This window comes from Strix uralensis, chromosome 2, assembly GCF_047716275.1.
Source record: "Strix uralensis isolate ZFMK-TIS-50842 chromosome 2, bStrUra1, whole genome shotgun sequence".
NCBI lineage: Eukaryota > Metazoa > Chordata > Aves > Strigiformes > Strigidae > Strix > Strix uralensis.
In genome coordinates this window covers 52,838,790-52,864,981 of record NC_133973.1, presented here as the reverse complement: position 1 = coordinate 52,864,981, position 26,192 = coordinate 52,838,790, and the positions used below count along the sequence as shown (strand labels likewise).

The 26,192-nt window shown below is 43.8% G+C and overlaps 1 protein-coding gene across 1 annotated transcript; it reads left to right on the top strand.

Moving 5' to 3' along the window:
* The first annotated feature begins 52 nt into the window (after positions 1-52).
* Positions 53-25,915, top strand: GRPR (gastrin releasing peptide receptor). Its single transcript, XM_074858721.1, has 3 exons — positions 53-471; positions 21,614-21,965; positions 25,523-25,915. Exons 1-3 carry the CDS (start codon positions 53-55, stop codon positions 25,913-25,915), a joined length of 1,164 nt encoding a protein of 387 aa, XP_074714822.1.
* The last annotated feature ends 277 nt before the right edge of the window (positions 25,916-26,192 follow it).

Below are 26,192 nucleotides of genomic sequence, written 5' to 3'. Positions count from 1 at the left end.
TTCAGGATTTTCAAAGAAGAAAGCTGTCTTCTAAGAAGAGCAAAGTAGGACAATGGCATCTGGAGAGTGCCTTCTGCTAGACTTAGAAACAGATAACTTCATTCTCTACAACATCTCTGTCAACCAGAGTGCAAACCTCTCCCTCCTCAGTGACAACTGGTTCTACCCAGCGTTCCTCTATGCCATCCCCACAGTCTATGGGATCATCATCTTGATAGGCCTTATTGGCAATATCACTTTGATTAAGATCTTCTGTACTGTGAAATCCATGAGAAATGTCCCTAATTTGTTCATCTCCAGTTTGGCTCTGGGAGACCTGCTGCTTTTAGTGACTTGTGTGCCCGTGGATGCCAGCAGGTACCTTGCTGATGAGTGGCTGTTTGGCAGAACTGGATGCAAACTTATCCCCTTCATACAGCTCACCTCTGTAGGGGTGTCAGTCTTTACTCTCACTGCTCTCTCAGCTGACAGGTAAGCTGGCTACTGTAGCCTTGAAAAGAAGTCTGCATAATTATGACTCCATAAAATTCATGATTACAAATGCATATTTTCACGTAACAAGTATATTTTTAACCTAATGAGGGAAAAAGCGCAATTTCACTTAATTTCTGGTGATTTTGAGCACGCTACATGAGGAGGATGCACACTGAACTTTTTCTAGGCTAAACTAAATGTTTGTGCAGTTTAGCTAATAGTCTAGCTTAATTAAAAGAAAAACAAGATCAAACTAAAGATCAGAGAGAGAAAATGCCATTAATGAAGCTCTGTTAAAAGATAGCATGTTCATATTTGCCGAAAAGATAATTGATCCGTATTGCAAGGAGTGTGAAGGCACTGGAGCAGCAATTTAAAGTGCAGTTAGAATCAATTCTTTCTAGTGGCTTGCTTCCTTAAGGCTAATTACATGTGAAGCAATATTTCATGAAATATGTTCCAAATATTCAAATGAGGATGCCTGAAGCCAGGAATCTCGGTTTGCTACAGCCAGTATATTTCTCTTGATCAAACCATTTGCCCCTTATCCAATCAAAACTGATCTGTGCTGTTGGTTCAGAAACTTTGTCTTCCAATAATGCTTGGTAAAAATAACATGTAATAGCGATGCTATTTTAAAATATGTGAAAACAAGTTTGCTTTTAACAAATTACATGCTTCTAATAAGCCAGCTCTATTTTAGATTTCTGTGAGGCTTTGGAAAACTGTCTCGGAGCATTCAGATTTAAATTCAAAAGACATTTTAATTTGGATGTTATTTGGAAGGATGAAGCCTACCTTTCTGGAATGGTTTTAAGTATTTATAGACTGTTGGCTTCTACAGAAACTCCTATGTGCATCAGAGAAGCCAGGATATTTTGTTTCTAGTTTGGATGCTTCAGAAACAGATTAAAGAATACATTATCACCATGCTAAATTTATAAAATCTCACAGAAGTATTAAGATTTCCAATGAGAAAAATTATTTCAGTTTTGTTTTGCTCAGAAAAGACCTGGGGATTGTATTTCTTGGTCACAAAGAAATGGAACTAGGTTTGCTTTATGTAGTCCCTTGCACGCCACTGTGTCTCCCCTCCCAACCTACTTCAAAACATCAGACTATTTTTGTTCAGTTTTCAAGGTAGTTTATACACATATTTCAATATACAGTATGTGTTCTCAATGAAAGCAGATGACTCCATAGTGTTTCAGAGACAAAATTGTCAGTATGTTTATTAACTCCTCCACGTTGGTGTACATATAAAAATAGCACTGTCTGCCCCAATAGTAGATGACAAACAGGCCTATGTGTAGACAAAAGTCTTCAAGCAATTTGCTCTAAAAGTGTTGGGAAAATAGGAAAACTGCACCAATCCCCTGGTAAAGGATCACCTACACTTTTACTCCTGAGTTTCATGTGGTGGCTGGATCCCCACCACTTGCTCTGAAGAAAATGTTAGGAAAAAAATGAGTATCTCTCCAGGAAACTCATCTTTCCAAAGCTGTAATGTAAGTTGTTTTAAGGAGTGTCAGGAAAAGAAAAATGCATCATAAAGACTATTACGTTGGATAGATTCATTGCTATCTGATCACGTGCCACATAAAGTAAACATTACAAATGCTTTTACTGAGCAGCTCATCAATAGCATTTTTTGCCTGAAGTGAACAAACAGAACAGAAAACAGCAGCTGTGGCAAGCTTGAGGTTTGGTGACTTTAAATACTGAACTTCAGCTTTATCTGGATCCTGTTAACCATCACACTGCACCGGTGATCAAACATTATCACACTTCTCAGTGCCACTTGGCAGTAAGGGAGACAAGCATGCATGTGGGAGAAGACTTTGTTCCCATTTCCAAGGGATCATTTTACCCTCTTCTAATGCACCTCTGTCCACTGCAGAAGAAGATAGTAACAAAACTTTTAGCTTTATTAGATCTATGAATCTTAAATCCTGTGCATTGAACCACAAATGACCCTTATCTATTATGCTTGCTGAAGTTTCTCTTTTGGTATATTAACAGCAGTGCTGGGATAATTTTGTTACAAAATAATACAGTCAGCTCAAAGATTTTGTCAGGTCATAGCCTATTAGTCTATTTTCATTTCCTTAAAACTGTCACTCTGAACTCTAGGCCCCAGTATCAATCATGTCAGAATCATTAGGAAAATAAAAGGTACAGGGAAAACTTCCAAGATGCAAGTTGACTGTGACCAGCATAGTGATGCCTGCCTGGGTCTGTGAAGGGACTGGCAGCCCAACACCCTTCTGCGGCCCCTGGGGCAGGGAGATGCTGAGCCCGGTACCTGGGGTGGTTCCATAGACAACCCTTTCCGAGGTCAGATGTGGCATTGCATGAAGGATGAGCAGCAGCTCAGCCCTGCAGGGAAACACTTGCAGAAGACAGAGTCGTGGTGGTGAGACCAGGGTAACACAAGGACTCAGGAATCCAGCAGGTAACACCACTCAGACAGCAAAAACCAAGCTCATCTCTCTTGGCTTTTGCTGTCTGAGGTAAGGAGCCACTCCAGGATAGTCAGAAAGGTGCCCCGTAGTCCATGGAAAGAGATGCCTCCAGAGGAGACAGGATAGATCACCATGTCAGGATACCTATCTGCCTCCTTGGATGTAGAGAAAGCCTTGCTGCTTAGCACAGATTAGATGCCCATATTTGAGATGGCTAATGTTCAGTGATGTGAACCCTACCTGAGATGCTCACATGAGGCATGTGAATGTCTCTGTTCTCATGAATCAAAGCCATAAACATGGGAGAGAAAAAAACCTCCTAAACCATCTGCTGTGAAAAGCACCACATGGCACTGTCTCCAAGGAAAGGAAGATTTGTCAGTGCACCACAGACCCTTTGTCTATAGTTCATCTCCTGCAAAAAATAATAATAAAACTCCCTCAATTCCAGTGTCCTTCCATTGACAAAAGCAAGTAGGAACAACTGCTGACGTTACCAAAGGTATCGTGGTGATGCCTAGAGAGACCTGGCATTGCAGGAGTCAGAAATCTGCTGTCTAAAGAGTGTGATATAACAGGGTCATTTCCAAAGATGTGACCATTGAAACAATATGAAAGGCAGTGGGTAGGTGTGATGGGCAGATACAGTACATGACAGAGCAGTACGTATGCTGCATGTTACTACAATTGTACAAATCATCTTGGTTGCTTTGGATGACCTTCTGAAATCAAGGGGCACAGTTTTAATAGATGGCACAGCCCACATCATGGGCACAAGCGTATAACTTCCTGAAGAATACTTTTATTCTTTCCATTTCCACTTTCCCATGTGTTAGGCAGGGTTAAGAATACTGAATCTATCATCTGCTGGTGACTGCAAACACTCAGCTAAGTGCCAGTCTCCAACACAGAGCACCTAAAGCTGCTCAGTGGTTTGACCTGCCAAGGCCTAGTGGTTGTCCATAGAACCAACTGCTCACTTGCAAACTTTTTTCAAGGAGAAACAGAGGGACAAACCGCTGGTCTCAGCTTTTCCTGCAGTGAGAGCCTCCCGGCCTTCAAGGTGCTCTGGGTGCAGACACAGATTTGGTTAGGTAGGGCAGAGCTGAGGGATCCCCAGGTGCTTAGGCTGGCTCTGTGTACAGTCATGAGATCACATCAGGCTAAAGGTAGATTCTTTGAGAGAGTGTGCAAGAAAGGGCAAAAAAGAGTTAACAATATTAGAAGTGTATTTTCTGTGGGAATACTCCACTGGCTGCAGGGTGCTTGCATCTATCTGGCTGCATTGGCAGGAGCAGTGGGAGCTGTGGGTGAGACCTGTTTTCCTGTGAGCTTGGCAAATATGCAGAGCAGCCAGGAAAGCGTTAAGGCCTGTGGTGTGCTTACAGTCACCCTCCATGAGTGATAAGGCACCAGGGCTGAGTATACAAGAGCAGGGAAACAAGCAGTCGATGCGTGTGTATGCGTGTTTGTGTCGTTTAGGACTGTAAATGGGGTTGGCAGGGGAAGGACATCTGCCTGCTCTGCTGCTCCGCTCTGTCGAGGCAGCGGATTTCTTCAGTTACTGCTCAGCAAATCCCAGCAAAGAGGGAGTTTGGGTTCATCGGCTGGCTTGCCCTCCTCCTCCTGGGTGCAAGGGAAGGGGTATAGAGGTGCCTGTGAGAGCGGTGGCACCTGGGCCACTGGCTCAGGCAGAAAAGCCAAGGCTAGCTCAGCCAGTGACAGGAAATTAAGGAAAATCTTTGCACAGTAGGATGAAAAGCAGCCCATTTAATTGCCCTTGTCATGGGAGATGTCTTTATTTAATTGACTGTTTCTCCCATGATTGACAGGGTTTATACATTTGCATTTGAATTACCCAAGCTGTCAAGCCCTGATCATGCTTCCCCACTGTTTTGCTGACATAGTAAAAAATCGAAATGCCTTGGTGCTCATGCAGTGAAACCTTCCTGAAGTAATGCTGTTTTTACAAGCACACAGCAGAGTAAGTGTGAAGCGTAATTGGAGTTTACAAGCAGCATCTTCACTTTAAACACCTTGGATTATCTGGATTTTAGCACTGGAAAACCGCAGCAATGCCTGCCAGTCATAGCTGCCTGCTGGCCTGTGGTGGAAGGGAGTGACAGTGTAGTGAGACACATGGGGTGACATTGTGCGTGAGGTTAGGTGGCTTACCTTGGTAAGATCAGCTGCGGACAGCAGGAATTGCAGTCATGTGGGAGACCTGAAAGAGGACATTAGCTTTGGAAATGTTGACCTTAGTGCTTGGGTGCCAGGATGGGTGCAGGGATGCTGCAGTGCTTCCAGCTGTGCTGGGTCCCTTGGAGTGGGTCACAGCCACAACTTCTGATGTTCCTCTGAACTCATATGACAGTTCGTTTATCTAAGAAATAAAAACTTCAAACAACACTCTCCCAGAAAAACAGTGGTGAAAGGAAAGAAACAAATCCAGAATTTCTAGAAAGATACTTTTATATATGCAAAAATCTTTGTTTAGTGGACTCCTCTGTGATTTGGATGTCTCCAGCCCCTACTATTACTATTACGTACAATACCAGAGGAGGTGTAATATCCACATGTCAGTTCATTTGTTTTATTTTACAATCACTCGATTATGTCTCCACAAGAGGATTGAAGGAAGCGTGCCACCCTATGGAAAGCCAAACCAGATTTCCATTTAGTTGATTTACAGAGTGACACTTTTTTTTTAATACCATCAGTTGTAAAGTGTCAGGTCCATAGTGGTTATGAATTTATTCTGGGCAGTCTAGTCACAGCATTCATGAAATCTCTTCAGGTCACTAAGGCGGTATTTTGGAAAAATTTACTTGTGCTGTGATTTACTGTGCAGCCTCGGGAAGGTTTTGAGAGGGTGGTGGAGAAAGCCTCTAATTCAGTTGATGCGAGTTGGCAGAGTGATACCCCCTTGCATATGTTTTGGATTCACTGACATGACCTCAACCAGAACATTGGTCCTTCCAAGCCAGGGAAGAAAATCGGAGGAGCTCTGAACTCCAGCCCAAAGCCTTCCCTCCCACTGAAGCACTGGGCAGCCCTTCCTCAACCCTTGCTGCTAGCACAGTGTCCGTGCCGCTGGTCTTCCTGTGCTGATGGCACAGAGTATGTACAGTGAGAGATACACGTATCTCTTCAGCCAATGTACAGAGTCTTAGATCCTGTGTTGCTGGCCACTGTGTCAATATAATATAAACACTCTTAGCACCCTTGGTTTTAGCTCTCATTTCCTCAGCCCTGCATCCATCTGCACCAAGAGAAACAGATCAAACAGCACAAACTTTCTGAATATCTTGATTATCAGGAACAGATGGCGAAAACACAATAGATGCACTTCTATAATCAGGAACATAAGAGCTCCCATTTATATCAGTGGGACTGGTGTGCAAATCCAAGGTTAGAGTCAGTGCTAATGTGCTGGAGACTGTCAATATTTAAGCAATCAAAAGGAAGAAAAGTTGGATTACCTATTGTTTACATTTCAGTAAAACCTAAAAACCCTGATCAGTTGTCATGGTCTCGTGGTACAAGGCGCTGTACACACCGTTAGTAAGGAGAGCAACTGGCTGCGAAGAATTTGCTGGCTGTGTGTCAGACAGAAGGCAGTGGGCTGGGGCATCACCATCACTGCAGGCAGGCAAGCTCACGGCAGTCCCATTGGTTCATGTATTACTACTTGTTGTTCAGATGTGGACAACAGCCTGGCTGACAAAAGTAGAAGGGAGTTGAGGTGAAAAAGGAGAAGACTGTCCTGTATATGCAGTGAAACATTCAGTAGCTGCTTTGCTCACAGACAGCTCTTTCAATAACCTGTTTTCCTTTTATTTTGAAAAGAGGCTCCACTGCTAGCCTTGTGGAGTCCCCTCACCTTCTCACCAGTTCTGCACCCACATGCCCACCTCACCCCATACCATGTAGGACACCATGGGCCATGAGATCCTGTCTCAGCTCCTGCCCATAGCGGGCTCTTCAATTCCCCCACACACTGCCTGTTTCGTATGACCTCAGGTGGAGCAGGGGATCTTGGTGTCCAGAAGACCAGCCTGTGCCCTGGGGCAGGCCTGGGCTCCTTGCAATGCTGAGGCACCAGAAGGCATCCAAGCAACAAGACAATTGCTGTGCTGTAGAGAAAGATAGAAAGCTGGAGTCCCTTGCAGAAAGCCACCCTCCTGGTGCCAGGCTAGTGATCAGTTTAACCAGACTGCAGAATACTATGGAGCATCGACAGGAGAGCTCTGCCCATCCTGTCCTTGCCTGCGCTCTGGCTACAGCGTCTCTGAAGCTCTGTGGGAAGGCAGGACAGAAAACAGTACCACGGCACCCTGAGAGGAAGAACTGTTTCTTCACACCTGCAGACAGCCCTGAAGCATGAGATTTAGACACAGACGGTCGAATGACCTGGGAGAACCAGAGATGCAGATGCTAGACTAGCACCAACTGCACTAGTCATCCAGTTCAGCAGTATTTCTTGCCTGCACCTGTGCACAGAAGCTGCTGAATATCTCATAGGATTTGGATTAAAACAGATCTTTTCGGTGACACAAAGCAACTTTCTGAGTATTCGGACTAAAGGTGCACATATCACCCTGTGCCCCTCATGTATCCAGCATCCTGTTATCCTCACTGCTTAGAACTTAAGTCACATTTCAAATTGAAATTCGTCTGACCTCTAGCCACTGCATAATAATCCAATAATTATTATTATTAATATTAATAATCTAATAATAAATGAATAAGTAAATCATAATAATGTAATAATAAACTAAGAGCATAACTGAAAGGCTGAGAGAGTTGGGGTTCAACCTGGAGAAGGGAAGGCTCCAGGGAGACCTTTCTGTGGCCTTTCAAAACCTGAAGGGGCTTAGAAGAAAGACAGAGAGGAACTTTATGCCGAGGCCTGTAGTGACAGGACGAGGGTCAATGGTTTTAAACTGAAAGAGGGTAGGTTTAGGTTGGACATAAAGAAGAAAGTTTTTACAATGAGGGTGGTGAGACAGTGGAACAGGTTGCCCAGAGAATTTGTGGATGCCCCATCACTGGAAGTGTTTGAAGCTAGGTTGGACAAGGCTTTGAGCAACCTGGTCTAGCGGAAGGCATCCCTGTTCATTCCAGGGAGGTTGAACTAGATGACCTTTAAAGGTCCCCTCCACCCAAAGCATTCTGGGATTCTACGATAAGAGCAGTCAATGATAGCACTAGATTGTTCAGCCCCAACATGCAGCTGAAAGTTGATATGGAGGTGATTGTCTCTTGTGACACGTATGTTTACTGAAACCACAGAAAGGACTTCAGCATCATATAACTGACTTAGCTTTATACTAGCTAGCTCAGGTACTCATTACACTAAAGCCATGACACGGTGAGAATGGCACAGGATACCTCATTTTGTCATGTGCAGAAGAGATGCTCTAATGTCTTCTCTTGGGCTCCTCTTTCCTTGAAAGATTACTGATTTTTTTGGCATAATCTGCTCACTTGGGTCCTAGATATATGATTTTATACCTGGCTGAGTTAAAATGGCTTCTGTTAGACTGTGGCCATTTATCCCAATGACTCTACAATACTTTTACAGTCTGGTCAGCCACTGTGTCATCTGCAAACTTTCCCAGCAAAAGTTTTATAGCCTGCTCAAGGCAGCTGATAAATGCAAAAAATACACCGCGGCTAGAGCAGGTTCCCAGGACCCAGACTAGAAATGGCTCCATACACTGCTACCTTTTACAGGCCTATTTGAGGACCTGCTGGGGAGGCCATGGGGCTCAGGGTCCCCACCTGGAATGGCCCCAACTCCCAGTCCAGGACTGTTCATTTTAACCCTTGTGCCATGGGAGAGGGCAGGGATTTCATGGGCGTGAATACGGGAGGGAGGACCACATGTGTCCTGGCACACACATATGCATATCTACATGCATGGTCACCCATGCCAACATGCCCATGCAGGCTGAGCCTCCCTTATACGCCAGCATGGCCCACACCCTTTTTAGATCACCTATAATGTCATGATAATATAAAAAAGAATACTAAATCTGCCATGCATTAAACAAGACAGACTTACATTAATTATCGTCTGTTAGTAGGATTAACCTCTCCATTATTCTTTCTACAGCTGGCCTTGGGCAACTCAAATACTTGCAGTTTCCTTGGTCACACCTTCCAGCTTTCTGAACTTCACAACTTTGGAGCCAGTTTTCCACTTCTGCAGAATTTCTCCACTTTTCAAGATTTGTAAAAAAATTAACACCAGTTGTTCCCCAGCTGGTTCCTTTAATACTCCTAGGTGTATACTATTCAGGCCTGCTGGTGTGGAAGTGGTTTATGTTAGCAGATATTGGCTCAATCTTCTTTAATACAGCTGACAAGTTTTCTGCTACGTCTGTAGCACTGCACGCATGGTATAGATACCTCCTCCACATTTGGTCTTGAAGACATATATCTAGTCATTGCTTTTCACCTTGTCTCATCATTGTTTATATTTTCACCATTTACGTGTATACCTTACTGATTTTTTTTGTTCCTGATGTATTTAAACATGCACATTTTTCTGTTACACAGCGACCTTTGATAATTTGTTGGCTCCTCCGGCTTCCCTTATCAGTCACCGACAATTTTAAACTCTGATATTTGCTGTCATTTACTTTTGCTTTTTTTCCCATCTGTTGTATATTGATTTTTTAAATTACTTCTTTGAGGTTTTAGCATGACTCCTCATTTTCTCTCGTTCAGGGCAGCTTTTTGCCCTGCACCATTTTTTCAGGACAAGGTGGGGGAGACAAGGGGGGAGACTGGGAATCAACTACTAATGTATAGTTAGCAATGCTCCCTTTACATTTATATTTCCAGTCAGTTGATCTGACAGCTGCTTTTAACTTTAGGAAACCTGCTGCTCTAAATTACCATATATATGTGTGTGTGTGTGTGTGTGTGTGTGTGTGTGTGTGTGTGTATCTATATCTAGATCTGTATCTGTATCTATCTTTTTATTCTCTTTCCACAAAATTAAGATAAGAACACCGTGGCTACTATAGCTTAAGAAACTGCTAATTTTTAAGTCTGTGATGAACTCTTCTTTTTCTGTCAGAACAAGGTACAATATTGATTTATTGCACATCACAGACAGGACTTTTTGGGTTGAGAAACTACCATTTTTAGAAACTCCAATGAATTTCTATGACTGGGTCTGTGAGTGATCCAGCAATTATGTCATGTGTGTAGGTTACCCAGTGATGCTGGTTTTATGCATGAAAGGTGGTACTTTCAGGAGAAATAAGGCTGATTCTCTAATGAGATGAGGGGTCCATATCTGAGACCCCAGCTTTAGTTGCTCTGATAAGAGTTCAGTCCTCAGGCACGCAGAGCCCCTGCTCCCATGCCACTGACCACCCTGGAGTCTTGGGCTGAGACAGCAAAGCCTTGGATGGAAAGCATCACAGGGCCTTGCTCCTTCCCATACCTGTTGGCCCAGGTGCCAATGCCAGCTCTCCCAGCGTTGCTACAGACACACACCACATTGCAATGCCGGCACCAGCAAGCTGCTCCACCAGCATGTGATCTAGTGCCATGCGGCATGAGCAGGCACATCCCTCTGACTGTACTGAGCATGTAGAGATGTGCACAGTGATTAGCAGGTGCTGAGGAGCTGGGGGATTGGCTGTGGGGGGGAACGCACTAGTTTTGAAGTCAAAGGATGTTTTTAAAGGAATGGGTCCCACCCCTCCTTCAGAGCGCAGGTCTCACATCCGTTTGCAAGGACTGCGACAAACTGTGAGGCTGGTCCCATTGAAATCTTTGACTTGGGGCCAGGGTTTCATTCAGAGACTTGGCTGAAGATCACCTACAGGCAATAAATACTGCGGGTGCAAAGTGGGTCTTTTCTAATAAGGAAAGCATCGTCCATGGGACTCCCACTATTTCCTGCAGTAACCTTTACATCCATTGTTTTCCATATGTAAGTTAGTTTATTTCTGGAATATTTTATGCTCTCCATGGTCATGATTATGGATAGCACATTCACTATCAAATGGTTACTATTTAAGCTCTCCTTCGCTAATGTGTTGTAAAATTCAATGGTCTCTAAACCACACTGTCTCAATATGACCTTAGTCATTCCCGGACTGAAATTCCCATTTGTCCAGATCACAGGATGATGTAGCAGCATGCAGGTATACAGACCAAAATTTGAACACACGCTTCAAAAAGTGACAACTGTGCCACTTCCATCAATGCCTCCTTTTTCTTTTCATTTAAATGTTAATTATTAAAAAGAGGGAGAAAGTAGGCAGTACCTGCCAATGTATGTAAGACTAGCCCATTAAATATGTCTTCATGCCCATACGCAATTTACTAAAGTAAAGATTTTAATAACAGATGTTCACCCAAGAATCATGCATAATAATGATAATCTTAACTAAGTATGCAGAAAGCGGATAGACCCAGAATAGATTGTTGGATGGGTTAGACAGTCTAGCAATTTTGTGGGTTTATTGAATTGTCTTCAGTTATGAATATTCATAAAATTCATGGTGGAAACAACAAAGAAAGTTTGGGGCATTGCATTTCTCATAAATTTCTTCAGATATTTAATAAGACCTTTTCTTTGCTTTCCAAGTGGAGCTTCACACTCAACAAGGCTCCATGTGCTTAATTTATGCAGCTTTTGCATAGCATCAACTTTTTCTCTATTGCTTGAGGCTTTTTTGCATGGTAATTGAGCCAGTCCTTCATATTATGTGGACAAAACAATAATGTGATACTAGTAGAACATAATTACAAAATTTTTAATGAGAAGATTTTCGTTCAGTCTACTCATGGGCCAAGACCCCATCAATGTGTGTGCATTAAGCTTACAAATGGGAACAGATGACTGAGGATCAAAGAAACTGTGAATTGCACATCTTTTCTCCTTCTTTCAGTTAGAGGTGGGAACAGAAGAAATATGTGCTGACGGAGAGGCAGTTCCTTCATCATTACAATAGGAAGTTGTGCGAATTTCAGGAGCTCATTTTCTAGAGCTGGAAAAAACTCAAGTGTTTTCACTTCACAGCAATTTACATGGCTATGTTTGTAAGACATCAATCCATTCAAACTAATCCCTGCATTTTTATTTAAGTTTCAGGTTTACATTAGCCCAACATCTCAAAATAGAACTCAGTTTAAACAGATTCAAAAGTTTATAAGCAGATTTCTCACTTCAGAGAAAAAACAGAAAGTACAATATCGCAAATCTTTCTGCCAGCCTGATGCAGTCTAAACAACAGGGTTGGTAATGAAGCAAAGGTGGGCAAGCCTTCTGAAATTTTGTTTGAACAGGTTTTAATGCACTTGCTTTTTTAAACCATTATACAAATTCAGGAGTAGGGCCCAGGATCTTTTTCTGTAAACAGTGTAAGACATAGTAACGGATGATACTATTTGGAGGAAACTTTCCTTGAAACTTAAGTACTCCTGCAAATTCATTTTGGAAGGGCAGTGTCCCATTTCCCTGTAGGAAGGATGGGGAGGAATTTTTTTCTCTTATATTTCTTGCAAGCATGAGGTTCAGCTGCAGGAATATAGGCATGCTTGGAAGGACTGTGTTAAAAAAGGGCAGTACTCTTCAGCCATTTTCTCTTGATACACTCCTACTGCTGAAAAAAGGAAGAAAGAGTTATGAAAGCAACTTACTGCCTCTTATTAAGTCAGAATCAATAGATGAGAGCGATGCGGTGGCTGACACATAGTTGCTATACAATCCTTGCTGTCATATTCAGAAACCAGTAACATCTCCAACAGCCACCTACCTGTGTAACCAGCTGCCTTCACTGACGTGAGGGAGTGATGTTTCTTTCCATTGCCACTGGCAGCAACTGCAGATATTACAGAGGACACAAACTGTTTTGGTTGAAATTAAGATCAACTGACCTACCACTTGTAAAGAGGCTGCAGAAGGTGGTATCTCTCAGATTAAAAAAGCCTGTCTCTTTTTTTGCAACCTGTAGCTACCAGATATACGACGAGGACTGTTGTATGGGCCATCTATATTAGTTTTAATTGCTGACATAAGGGAAGGGGGAAAGGCATAAATACAAAGCAAATATAAGAGAGGAAAGCAAGCTAAGGCTGCCTACAATGCCAGCTTCCCCACACAACATAAAGTTACCTCCCTAAAAAAAACCAACAAACAGACAGTGAGACATATGAGCTAAATTAAATTAAAATCCAGGGGAAGCATCTGATTTTCCTCCCATGCTTTAGTTGTTTTAATTTAATTTTTGTGACTGTTGTAGCAGGCACAAATAAGTAGATGAAGGTGACAGTAAAAAAACATGAGGGATGCGCTCGGGCTGTTGCCTTAAGAATAAGGTCCTTTCTCCAGTGTGAGAACAAAATTACAACCCTTCATATCTCTATGCTTAGGAACATATAGGCAATATAGTTTTGAGGGCAAAGTCTGTTTATACCTCAGCTGGTGTGTATTTTCTTGGTTCAGCTGAGGAGCACAAAGGTGGCTATAATATTTTGCACCAGCAGAGAAACTGCATCTAGGAAACTTTGACATTCATTTGGGGCCTTATTTTGATCTGTGTCTTTGGAGAATGTATCTGTAACTGTCTTTTTCATGATAAAGCTACTTCTGTGTTTAGATTTGAAGTTGCAGCTTTAGGGCTAAGTGTACGGTATTAACCAATGTTTGCACAGTCAAAGTTTTAGAGTACATTATGTGGTGTTATCATTAGTTACATTATTATTAACACAAGGATAATGACACACTTTTCCAGTTTCCCTGGCATATTCACCTCAGTGGGAAAAGTATTTACCACAGAAAAACCTTGCGTGTGTCACATTTTAGAGGTTTATGGTCATTTCAGTAGTTTCTGTTGTGAGAAACAATTATTCAGTGAGCACGAGATCCTAAGTGATGTATTAGACATTTTCTAGGGTTCAATGGAGAAGCACATACTTTGTGAGCTCCTACCAACCCCCGATGAATTTTGGGGATTAGGTTAAGAAGTGATCCTGCGTTATATGTTACTGAATTATGGTATTCTGGATTGAAGCAACCCTCTCACCAGGCTCCTCTTAGAGGTCTGGAGGCTGACCTTGAGAAGAGGGACAACACTGGAGTCACTGTGGCTGGTGAAGATTGCCCTACAGGGTGAATCCTCACAGTACCTCATGAACTGTGATTATATTAATTGCACTTAAGATAGCCCCATGTGTAATTTCTTTGTGCAGGCTTCTTTGAATGAGACAGCTAGACATAGAGATCACTGGCATCCAGTGATCACTGGCCAGAAGGTCATTGGTAGCTACTGTGCATGAGGCAGGTTGCTGCTTCACAAGCACAGTGGGAACAAGGAAGTGCAAGGACTGAGCAGTAGTAAAGGTCAGTGTCTCTTTCATATTTCCTATCAGATTGGCAACCCAGTCATTTTCATCTGAGCCATTTGACAACTGGAGAGAGACTGGAGTTGACACAAGTTCCTGACTGTAACATTTTTTATTCAACTGAATCTTCAGAAGGCATATTTTTCTTTTTAAGTTTTGGCCTTTGTTGTAGGGCATGAATCATACCTCTGGTTTTTAATCTTTTTTGAAAATTTCTTTAAAAGTGAGTCAGGAAAGGAGTTCAGCTGAAAAAAATTGGTATCAAACAACAATTAGAGACTGAATGTGAGAGCAGCAGAGGTGATAAATCCACAGCCATGCCTACATCTGCTTCAGACAAACGGAGCATCCAATGTGACATGTACTCTCAGAGACTGCTACTGAATGGGTTAAAAATAATGCTGTTGTAAGATTTTTGCATGAGGACTTACTCGGCTGGCCACCTAGGTCCATGGCCTCACTGACCTGTATAAGCATATTCATCACAGAATCACAGAATTGTCTATGTTGGAAGGGACCTTGAAGATCATCCAGTCCAACCTTTAACCTAACACTGACAGATCCCAACTACACCATATCCCTCAGCGCTATGTCAACCTGACTCTTAAACACCTCCAGGGATGGGGACTCCACCACCTCCCTGGGCAGCCCATTCCAACGCCTAACAACCCGTTCTGTAAATAAATGCTTCCTAATATGTAGTCTAAACCTTCCCTGGAGCAATTTGAGGCCATTACCTCTTGTCCTATCGCTTATTACTTGGTTAAAGAGACTCATCCCCAGCTCTCTGCAACCTCCTTTCAGGTAGTTGTAGAGGGCGATGAGGTCTCCCCTCAGCCTCCTCTTCTCCAGACTAAACAACCCCAGTTCCCTCAGCCGCTCCTCATATGACATGTGCTTCAGACCCTTCACCAGCTTCGTTGCCCTTCTTTGGACACGCTCGAGTAATTCAATGTCCTTTTTGTAGTGAGGGGCCCAAAACTGAACACAGTAATCGAGGTGCGGTCTTACCAGTGCCGAGTACAGGGGTAAGATCACTTCCCTGTCCCTGCTGGCCACACTATTTCTGATACAGGCCAGGATGCCATTGGCCTTCTTGGCCTCCTGGGCACACTGCTGGCTCATGTTCAGCCGGCTGTCAATCAACACCCCCAGGTCCCTCTCTGACTGGCAGCTCTCCAGCCACTCCTCCCCAAGCCTGTAGCGCTGCTGGGGGTTGTGGTGGCCCAAGTGCAGCACCCGGCATTTGGCCTTATTGAAACTCCTACAGTTGGCCTCAGCCCATTGCTCCAGCCTGTCCAGGTCTCTCTGCAGAGCCTCCCTACCCTCAAGCAGATCAACACTCCCACCCAACTTGGTGTCATCTGCAAACTTACTGAGGGTGCACTCGATCCCCTCGTCTAGATCATCAATAAAGATGTTAAACAGGAGTGGCCCCAAAACCAAGCCCTGGGGGACACCACTCGTGACTGGCCACCAACCAGATTTAACTCCATTCACCACAACTCTTTGGGCCCGGCCATCCAGTCAGTTTTTTACCCAGCAAAGTGTGGGCCCATCCAAGCCGCAAGCAGCCAGTTTCGCTAGAAGAATGCTGTGGGAAACGGTGTCAAAGGCCTTACTAAAGTCAAGGTAAACTACATCCACAGCCTTTCCCTCATCCAATAAGCAGGTCGCCCTGTCGTAGAAGATCAGGTTTGTCAGGCAGGACCTGCCTTTCATAAACCCATGCTGACTAGGCCTCATCCCCTGGTTGTTCATTATATAACTTTTAATGGCACTCGAGATGACCTGCTCCATGACCTTCCCTGGCACCGAGGTCACACTGACAGGTCTATAGTTTCCTGGATCCTCCTTTCTGCCTTTCTTGTAGATGGGTGTCACATTTGCCACCCTCCAGTCCAATGGGACCTCCCCAGTTAGCCATGATTTCAGGTAAATCTTGGAAAGCGGCTTGGCGAGCACATCTGCCAACTCCTTCAGCACCCTTGGGTGTAACCCATCCAGTCCCACAGACTTGTGTGCATCCAAGTGGTGTAGCAGGTCTCTGACCACCTCCTCTTCAACTGTGCTGACCTCATTCTGCTTCCCCTCCCCATCTCCCAGCTCATGAGGCTGGGTGTCCAGGAACAGCCAGTTCCACTGCTAAAGACTGAGGCAAAGTAGGCATTGAGCACCTCAGCCTTTTCCTCATCCTTAGTTACCATGTTTCCCTCTGCATCCAGTAAAGGAGGGAGATTTTCCCTAATTCTCCTTTTGCTGTTAACGAATTTATAGAAACAATTTTTGTTATCCTTAACAGCTGTAGCCAAGTTGAGCTCTAGCTGTGCTTTGGCTCTCCTAATGCTCTCCCTGCATAACTTCACTACATCTCTATAGTGTTCATGAGAGACCTGGCCCCTCTTCCAAAGGCAATAGCTTCTCCCTTTGTTCTTGAGATCCAGCCAAAGGTCCCTGTTTAGCCAGGCCGGTCTCCTTCCCCGCCTGCTTGTTTTTCGGCACACGGGAACAGCCTGCTCCTGTGCCCTCAAGACTTCTCTCTTGACAAGTAGATTGACTTCTCTTGAAGTTGATTGACAGCCGGCTGAACATGAGCCAGCAGTGTGCCCAGGAGGCCAAGAAGGCCAATGGCATCCTGGCCTGTGTCAGAAATAGCGTGGCCAGCAGGGACAGGGAAGTGATCTTACCCCTGTACTCGGCACTGGTAAGACCGCACCTCGATTACTGTGTTCAGTTTTGGGCCCCTCACTACAAAAAGGACATTGAATTACTCGAGCGTGTCCAAAGAAGGGCAACGAAGCTGGTGAAGGGTCTGGAGCACATGTCGTACGAGGAGCGGCTGAGGGAACTGGGGTTGTTTAGTCTGGAGAAGAGGAGGCTGAGAGGAGACCTCATCGCCCTCTACAACTACCTGAAAGGAGGTTGCAGAGAGCTGGGGATGAGTCTCTTTAACCAAGTAATGAGTGATAAGACAAGAGGTAATGGCCTCAAATTGCTCCAGGGAAGGTTTAGACTAGATATTAGGAAGTATTTCTTTACAGAACGGGTTGTTAGGCATTGGAATGGGCTGCCCAGGGAGGTGGTGGAGTCCCCATCCCTGGAGGTGTTTAAGAGTAGGGTCGACATAGCGCTGAGGGATATGGTATAGTTGGAAACTGCCAATGCTAGGTTAAAGGTTGGACTGGATGATCTTCAAGGTCCTTTCCAACCTAGATGATTCTATGATTCTATTCTATGATTCTAAGTATGTCCAGCCTTCCTGGACTCCCATATCCTTCAAGGCAGCCTCCCAAGGGATTTTGTTAATCAGTCTTTTGAACAGGTCAAAGTTAGCTCTCCAGAAGTCTAGGGTGGCAGTTTTACTAACCCCTCTCTTTGTTTCTCGAAGAATCGAAAACTCAATCATCTCATGATCACTGCACCCTAGACGGCCTCCAACCTTTACTTCCGCCACAAGCTCTTCCCTGTTCACAAGAAGCAGGTCCAGGAGGGCACCTCCCCTGGTCGGCTCACTCACCAGCTGTGTGAGGAAGTTATCCTCCACACATTCCAGGTACCTCCTGGCTTGTTCCATCTCTGCTGTGTTGTATTCCCAGCAGATATCCAGGAGGTTAAAGTCCCCCACAAGAACAACGGCAAGTGACCACGAGACTTCTCCCAACTGTCTATAGAAAGCCTCATCCACCTCACTGCTTTGGTTGGGAGGTCTATAGCAGACTCCCACAGCAAGATCTGCTTTATTGGCCCTTAACCTAATCCAAACACTCTCAACCCTGTTATCACTATACTCGATTTCTGAGCTGTCATAGCATTGTCTTACATACAGGGCCACCCCACCACCTCTCCTTCCCTGTCTATCCCTCCTGAAGAGCTTGTAGCCATCGATTGCAGCACTCCAGTCGTGTGAGGCATCCCACCACGTTTCTGTTATAGCTACTATGTCATAGTTCTTATGTTGCATCATGGCCTCAAGCTCCCCCTGTTTGTTGCTCATCACCATCCCCTTCAAAGAGGATTGGGTTATTCAAATGCCAGATGTTAAATATGGGAAAGTTATGTGCCTCAGGCTAACTCTTTGAAAAAGAAGTTGCAGAGGACAAAGCTGTGGAAACCTTGAAATAATATTTGACACACAAGCTGGAAATACAGATGATGAGAAACAGGACAAGCTGCTGCTCAAATCCAGTCTACCTTGCTGAAGTTCTTAAGAAGTGTCAAATAAATCATAAAATCCAGGGTTGACCCTATCAGGAAAGTGGTGTGAAAAAGTAAAGGAATGAAGGAGTTTCTGAACCCCACTCAGAAACCAACCAGAAGGTGCAGCTTTTTCACTCCCTGAGCACCAGTCACATGCAAATCTTCTGAGCCCAAGCCCCAGCCCAGGGGTGGGGGTCTGATCGCTCGTGCGTGCTCCTCTGTGCACACACAGAGCAGCCCTTGCAGCTGCTGTCCCAAACCCAAGCTGGCATGGGAGAGCAGAGCTGCTGAGGCACAAGCTGGCGAGAGACCCATCAACACATCGGCAAGGTGACTGGAAATGGAGACTCCCACCAGATCAATACTGATCAATTAAGCATTAATACTCAGAGTATAACATAGATTACTGAAGATTTCTGAATAAATTAGCCCACTATCAAAGAAGTCGTGCAGATAGTCATCAAAATAATTTGATTCAATTGTCAGGCTCTTAAGCAAATATCTACCCGTGTTCCTACATCTTACATTTTCAAAACCTGTTTCTAGCTTTGTTTTTTTTCTGGTTTATCTTTTTGTGCTTTCAACCTCATGATTTGGGTCTACACTGAGCCCCTTGCAAGCAAGCCATCTCTCAGATCTTCTTTTATATGTGCTATAGCAGGCTTTAAAAAATAAATTTTAAATGCCTAATAATCAGTGGCAGCATTCAGAGCCATTTCTAATTACGTTCTTTCAAAATTATACTGTTTGAAAATACCATCTTTAATTAAAATGTACTAATAAAATGAATTAACTTTCTGACTGTCCCTATTCTATTAATGTTAGTAAAAAAACCCCAGAGTCTCTCTTTTTCTGTATTCTTCAATGCATTCATGTTACTGGAAAGTAATACTGGAAAATATTTTCTCAGCTGGCTATATCATGTAAGAAAATCCCTGAAATAATTATGCTAACATGCCATGTTGATAAGCATACAATAAGCACCTGCTGAAATACCTTTGAATTAACTAAATTTATTAATATCTTGATATGTAATTAATTTCCCTTTGCATTTATCTTCCTTAAGGTTTACTGAAGATGTTCAGTTAGCTAGTGTTTCCATCAATAATCTATAACTGGTGAATCAGACTATAAATTGAGCTATTTCAGCTACATTGTTGTAGTAATCTGCCTAGCTTTTCCATTTTATTACTGCAATAGTTGTAACATCATATTTGTTTAGCTGCTGTGATTTTCTTCACCTGAGATGATGATCTTGCACTGGAAGATTGTGCTTTGTAGTATGACATCACTTAATTCCCAGCTTCATAATGCAAGTTAAAGAGGTGCTAAGCAAGCCTGAAAAATACTGTGTCTGGCTGTTGCAGCTGTATAGCTGTAATAAAAGGGAACTGGAGATCTTGGAGAATAAGTGGTTAAACAGAAGACTATTGAGCAAGGTGTTTGCGGTCCATTAAAGAAAAAAATTGTCTGCACAAGACACCTGTGGGATTGCATGAAGAAACATCTGCAAATGATGTCATGTCCAGAGAGAGTCTTTATAAAACTATACAAATACATGTAAATGTAAGTATGTATGTACTTATGTATACATGTATATACATGTATATGTCTAAAATATATGTGTATAAATATATGTGTGTGTGAAATATGCACACAGAGATGTACACACATATATACATACATAGAGAGAAAGGATAGGCATGCTGAACAGGGTAATGCTCATAACTAGAAGTTGAATGTGTGCTTATCCTGCAAATAAGGCAATTACCCAGTTTAAACAGTGCAGGACTGATAGACTCTTCTCTTAATGCTGAATGCTGAGCTTTAGGATGGGGTATATAGTATGTGGGGAATCAGTCACGTACATGAAGTGTCCCTGGTTTGGGCTGCCAGGTGGCTGGACCCTGCTGTGTGCTGCCTGGTCTCGGGCAGGGAGTTATGCTTGCTACCTCTGATTCCACCCCAGTGCCCAATTCAGCTGACTGAAAGAGCAGGGGTCCTGCTAGGAACTTAGAAACAGATGCCAGAGCAGCCCCATGGGGATGAACCCTGCCATGCCAAAAGTGGGCTGTGACAGCATAGGACCCAGGCACCCGTCAGTCCCCAGGGAGCTGACAGTGACCAAGGGACCAAATGGGCCATGGGCAGTTCAAGGTAGATCCTACAAAAAACATCCAACTGATAGTAATTGTTATGATAATGATCCTAAATAATAATTTATGAAGCCTGTAGATATTCCTTCTTAATTATCTTTTTTTCTTCTACTGTGTTCCTTAAATGCATATATGAATCATGATTTACTTGGAGTGTATGCTCCTTCCAAAGCAGGGCTCCAGCAGGTATGAAGCTCTTCTGTTTTATGGTCCTCTCATTACACACATTAGGTTCAAATAAGTTTGCTTCTTTCATTTTCTTGGATTCTAAAATACAATTTTCTGAAAGGCTGAAATCATGAAAGACAAAATTGCAAATCAAAAGAAGTATTCTACATATCTAGCATAGCAAGCAATAGTATTTTTTCCTCAAGAAAGTCAGTTAACAGCTCTGGCTACTTAGCCTGGCTGCATTGAGTTATGGACAACCATTAATTGCCAGCTGCACCACCAAACAGCAATTAAAATGAGGAACATGCTCTTTGTAGCTTGAGAAAACATAAGATTTGGCTTGCAGGAGGCCAGTGTACTCACAGCTCAAAATGAAATGTGTGGCAAAACCTCCATTCAGATCCTTCAACACTATTCTGTGAAGGCGTGCAAACTGCTTTCGAAGAGAAGTCTATGATTGCACTTCCTATCTTAATGCTATTTGGACACATACATATTAATGTCAGGCAGCACCATGCTTTGTTGGGTCGATTACAAATTAAATGAACTCAGAATCAATACACATGAAACTGAATGGACACATGACAGGTGGCTCTGGTTTAAAATGAGAAATCTATTGAAAACATTGAAATTTAAAACATCAGAAAAAAATTCAGTCCTGAGTAGAGGAATTTTGTTTGGGTTTTTTTTCTCTAAATGGAAAGAACGAGCAAGAATAAAATGTCTGAGTGTTGAGGTCAATAAATTATTTCTCTCTTTTTTATTTTTTAGGTATAAAGCCATAGTAAGGCCAATGGAGATCCAAGCATCCCATGCACTGATGAAGATTTGTGTGAGAGCTGCTATAATCTGGATCGTATCAATGTTGCTTGCCATCCCTGAAGCAGTGTTTTCAGATCTGCACCCTTTCCATGACAAAGGGACTAATAAAACCTTCGTCAGCTGTGCCCCTTACCCACATTCAGATGGGCTGCACCCCAAAATTCACTCAATGGCATCATTTCTCATCTTTTATATCATTCCCCTATCTGTCATTTCAGTATATTATTATTTCATTGCTAAGAATTTGATCCGGAGTGCTTACAACATCCCTGTGGAAGGAAACATGCATGTGAGGAAACAGGTAGAGACTTGACTTTCTTCAAAAATCCACATTCCCCGTGAATCTGGGACTAAAGAGTGCGCATACAGGGAAATTTACACTGGGACAGACTGCATCTGTTGTGCTATTTTTAATAGATTATGTGAGCTAAAAGAATTAAAATGGTTGACACAAGCCATGGCACAGTGCTAAACAGTTAAAACATCTTCTCCTGTTTCCAAGTTCAGAGATTTTGGCAGGGTGGTTACCATGCAAACACATGCCAAAGCCTGGGAAGGTATTGACTAGGAGGCAGGGAAAGAGGCAGAGCTGGGGTTGGTGTTTGGAGATTGAAGCTGAGGGGTGACACAGCAGAAAATCAAAACTTCTCAAAGTTGCTTTGTCAGAGAGAGGACCTTGGATACAGCCTTGCTCTGCGAAACAGTCCTTCTTCACACAGAGGGAAATGCTAGCTCTGTAATTTGGTCCTCTGGACTGAAAAGCAAATGGGACACAGCAATGAGGGAGTGGGAGTGAGGAAAGCCCCTTCTGCAAGGGCCCCCCAGGGCCAGGGTTACCAGTCGGTCGGTCGGTCAGGGCGGGAGGAGCGCACCTGCTCCGTGAGAGCGGCGACGGCTCCTGCGCTCGCCGTGGCCTCAGCTGTCCTCTGCTGGTGCTGTGCTGTGCTGAGAAATCAGTACAGGCTAGGGAGGGACTGGGGGAGTGCAGACCAGAGGAGGATGGTGGTGGGCACAGGGTCCCCAGGAAGGAGGACAGAGCAGGACCGTGTGGGGTCCCCATAGATGCACCAAAGTTTTATGTCTTGTGGATGGCGTGATCTTCGCAATGTGAAGTCTCAAGAGAAAAGTAGAGTCCTGGTTTCTTCCCTTTGGTCATTATAATTCTCCTTCTATTGTCTCCAGGCAGGAGTGGTGTTGGACAGAATAGCCTGTCCACCCGTTATTTGCCCTCTAGTAAGTCAGACTGATCAATCTTCTTCTGGTCCAGTAGCTGGTAACCTCAGGTTTCACCATAAGACAGTCTTTGATTTATGTAAATAGGCCATTTTCTCCAGAATAATAGAGTCTTTTAATCTTTCCTTTGTACTCTTGAAAGCAGAGCTACTTCTGTTACTGTCACTCTTGAGTGTTTTTTTATAAGACTCCCCAAACCACCCCACCACAGAGCTCACTGTTGGGCTGGCTCAGCTGGGACCCATGTATTTCAAGTGCTTCATGCTCTGTCTGAAAATGTGTGGCTGAAAATGTGCGAGTCCTGAACCAAGTGAGGGGATTTAGCCAGGATTTGGCCAAATGAACTCCAGCCTTTCAATTGGAGACTGTTTGCTCTTGACTGCTCCTTTTGTAAGCAACTGGAGAGAAAAAGAGTCATCTCCAGGAGGAAATCCAAATCCTGCATGAGCAACTGGGTATTTCAGGTCAGTGCTTAAATTTGAATGCATCTGAGCCTTAGGTTGTCCAAGTAAGAAAGTAACAGCAGGATAACTTGTTTCTAAATAATTTATTTACCTTGATATATTTAGCTTATTTACCTTACCTCTCTTCCTTTCAACTGAGGTGTGCTTCAACCTAAGCTAAACTGACACAAGCCATTCTTCAGCTGAACAAATGTCCATATAATTGCACCCAGCTGACATCTCCACCTTAAGCTGACCTAACGCTATCATCTCACACATCCATCAGGTGCTAAGGTGAAACAGCAAGGCTGGAAAGCTGTGTTTTTTTCCCATTAAATGACGTGCGATCCCTGAAAACCTCCTTTTCCCCTTCTGAATGTGCATAAATCCTTTTCCCCTGCAGGCAGTTTTTCTGCTGATTCGATGACTGTTTTGATCAGTGATGATAAAGTGAGGAGTAAAAGCAGCCCTTTCCCCCTTTAGTTTTGGGGAGAGAGCTCTAAAGAAAACAAAAGGCCAGGCTGCAGTCTAGCACTATCAGTCCATCATTCCTGTCCTGTAGTGCATTCAGGAGCTATAGGTCTCCATCTGAGAAAACTTGTATCGATTTCTTTATTGCGTTGCTTCCTTTCTTTATAGTGCAGATGTGGCCTCAATAGCCCTATATCAAATTAAGGATACATTTAAAAAGAATATATGGTTTAGCCAAGGAGAACCCTTTCTCAAAGGATTTAATTTTCAGCCTGCTCTCTGGAGACATTATCATCTGGTACATGTCAATCCTTCTGAAGCTCAATGGCTGATTTTGAGTTGGTGCCGTTAAAGGGGTACAAAATAAAGTCAGAATGGTTTTGTTGGGTCTCTTTTGCCTACTCCCTGCTTGCAGCTGTCCTAAGACCAGCCTGTGTGAGCTGCTTAGTTTCCGATTTACCTGTGCAGCTCAGAAGGGGAGTGAGGATGGGGAAGCATCCCAGGAGCCTGGCCAGGCACCCCAGCTGCACCAGGGCAGGAGCAAGGGCAGCAGGGCAGGGGACAATTTCAGGCCATTCAGGTCACATTCAGATACAGGGAGTGGGTGACAACAAATTCCCTAGGAGTGCCTGGGAAGAGATGCAATGATTAGCAGAAAGGAGAACATTATGAAGCCCCAAGAAGTCAGCAGTGTTACACTTTCTGTGACTGCAAACTTCTGGCTGCGCAACCTCTCCCAGGGAGCAGTTTATTTCAGCAGGTCTTTCTGGACAACTCTGTCCTCTCCTTTTGGGTGACCTCCGTCATGGCTCTTGTCTTCATTAGGAAGAAAGATGTGTTTTTCAGTGCCATTGTTATCTTAGTATGCAGCACTGGTGGACAAAATACAAGGTACAGTTTACCTCAGCTCCCCTCAGTTGAGCAATACCTTTGGGTTGACTCCAAGCCTGTACACGTAAGTAAAACAAGTGGCTTGTCTGCATGAAGGTTATACTGTGTGCTAGTTGACACTGTAAAAGCACCTTTCCCCGACAAAGCTCAAATTATGCTAAGAGAGGTGGTCATATATCTATTCACCACCTACATCTGTCTTCTTGTGGCCCCAGCTTTTTCAGTGGATGGGTCCAATTCACCACTGCCTCTGTGTTTCTCCAAGTGCAGAATTTCCTCTCTCGGTTTCTCTGGCTTCTTCAGCCTCCGAGTGCTGCATTTGGTCTCTAAGGGCCATGAGCTGTTGGCAGCACTTTTGTGTACATATACCACATGGCCCCAAGGCAGAAGGTCCTGCCTCTGGAATCTGTGAAATATCCCAGACCCCTACCCCATAATTAATAATAATATTAGTAATAATAATAAGTTAATATATATAAATTACATATGATTGTATATATTATAGGTGGATAACTAATGCAGGTGTCTGCACTTTTGTTGCCTGAGCTGGGATTTTACAGAGTGACAAGCCATTGGAATTTTATCTCTAAACAGGAAAGGAAAGACTACTTCCTTATGTAATAAATTTTCAGAATTATTTGTTTTTAGGGGAAAGGGATTGAGGAGAGACAAAAAGGCTTCACCTGCGGTCCAGGTTGCCCTGCGCTGGCCATGCTGCCTGCCATGCACTAGCTCCAGAGTTGCAGCACTGGAAAAAATAGTTAGCTACTGGTCTGAGCTAGGAATAGCTGCTAATCTGTATTTCTCATTCTTCTTCCAGATTGAATCCCGTAAACGCCTGGCCAGGACAGTACTGGTCTTTGTGTGCCTCTTTGCCTTCTGCTGGCTTCCCACTCACATCATCTATTTATACCGGTCCTACCACTACTCAGAGGTGGACACCTCAGTGCTGCATTTCATTTCCAGCCTCTGCGCTCGGATCCTGGCATTCACTAACTCTTGTGTCAACCCATTTGCTCTCTACTTGCTCAGCAAGAGCTTTCGGAAACAGTTCAACAACCAGCTGTTCTGCTGCAGAGCTCGTCTCCTCATCCGATCCCAGAGCATGGCCAGGAGCACGACACGAATGACTTCCCTCAAGAGCACCAACCATTCCCTGGCCACCTTCAGCCTTATCAACGGCAACCACATCTGTCACGAAGGCTATGTCTAAAGGGCACAGTCAGGGACTGCCACATCATGTACTTAGCACGGCTCCTTGGTTTTGCTCCATGGGGATGGTGAGTAGCACACACATGCACACACACATGCACATGTGTGTGTGAGGAAGTCTGATGTGCTCAGAGAACTCAGAGGAGTTTGAAGCATCCAACATTTCATCCTGAGCTGAGGTTGAAGCATCCAACATTTCATCCTGGGCTGAGGCATCACCGGAGCAGGACATCATTGAGCACCAGCCCACAGGAGCTCCCTGGGAAGCATTGGGTTGC

Bases quoted from the DNA above. Each gene is read 5' to 3' on its own strand.
- GRPR (XM_074858721.1), top strand. From the start codon at position 53: ATGGCATCTGGAGAGTGCCTTCTGCTAGACTTAGAAACAGATAACTTC. The intron at 472-21,613 runs GTAAGCTGGCTA...TTTATTTTTTAG, and splicing joins ACTGCTCTCTCAGCTGACAG to GTATAAAGCCATAGTAAGGC. The intron at 21,966-25,522 runs GTAGAGACTTGA...TTCTTCTTCCAG, and splicing joins ACATGCATGTGAGGAAACAG to ATTGAATCCCGTAAACGCCT.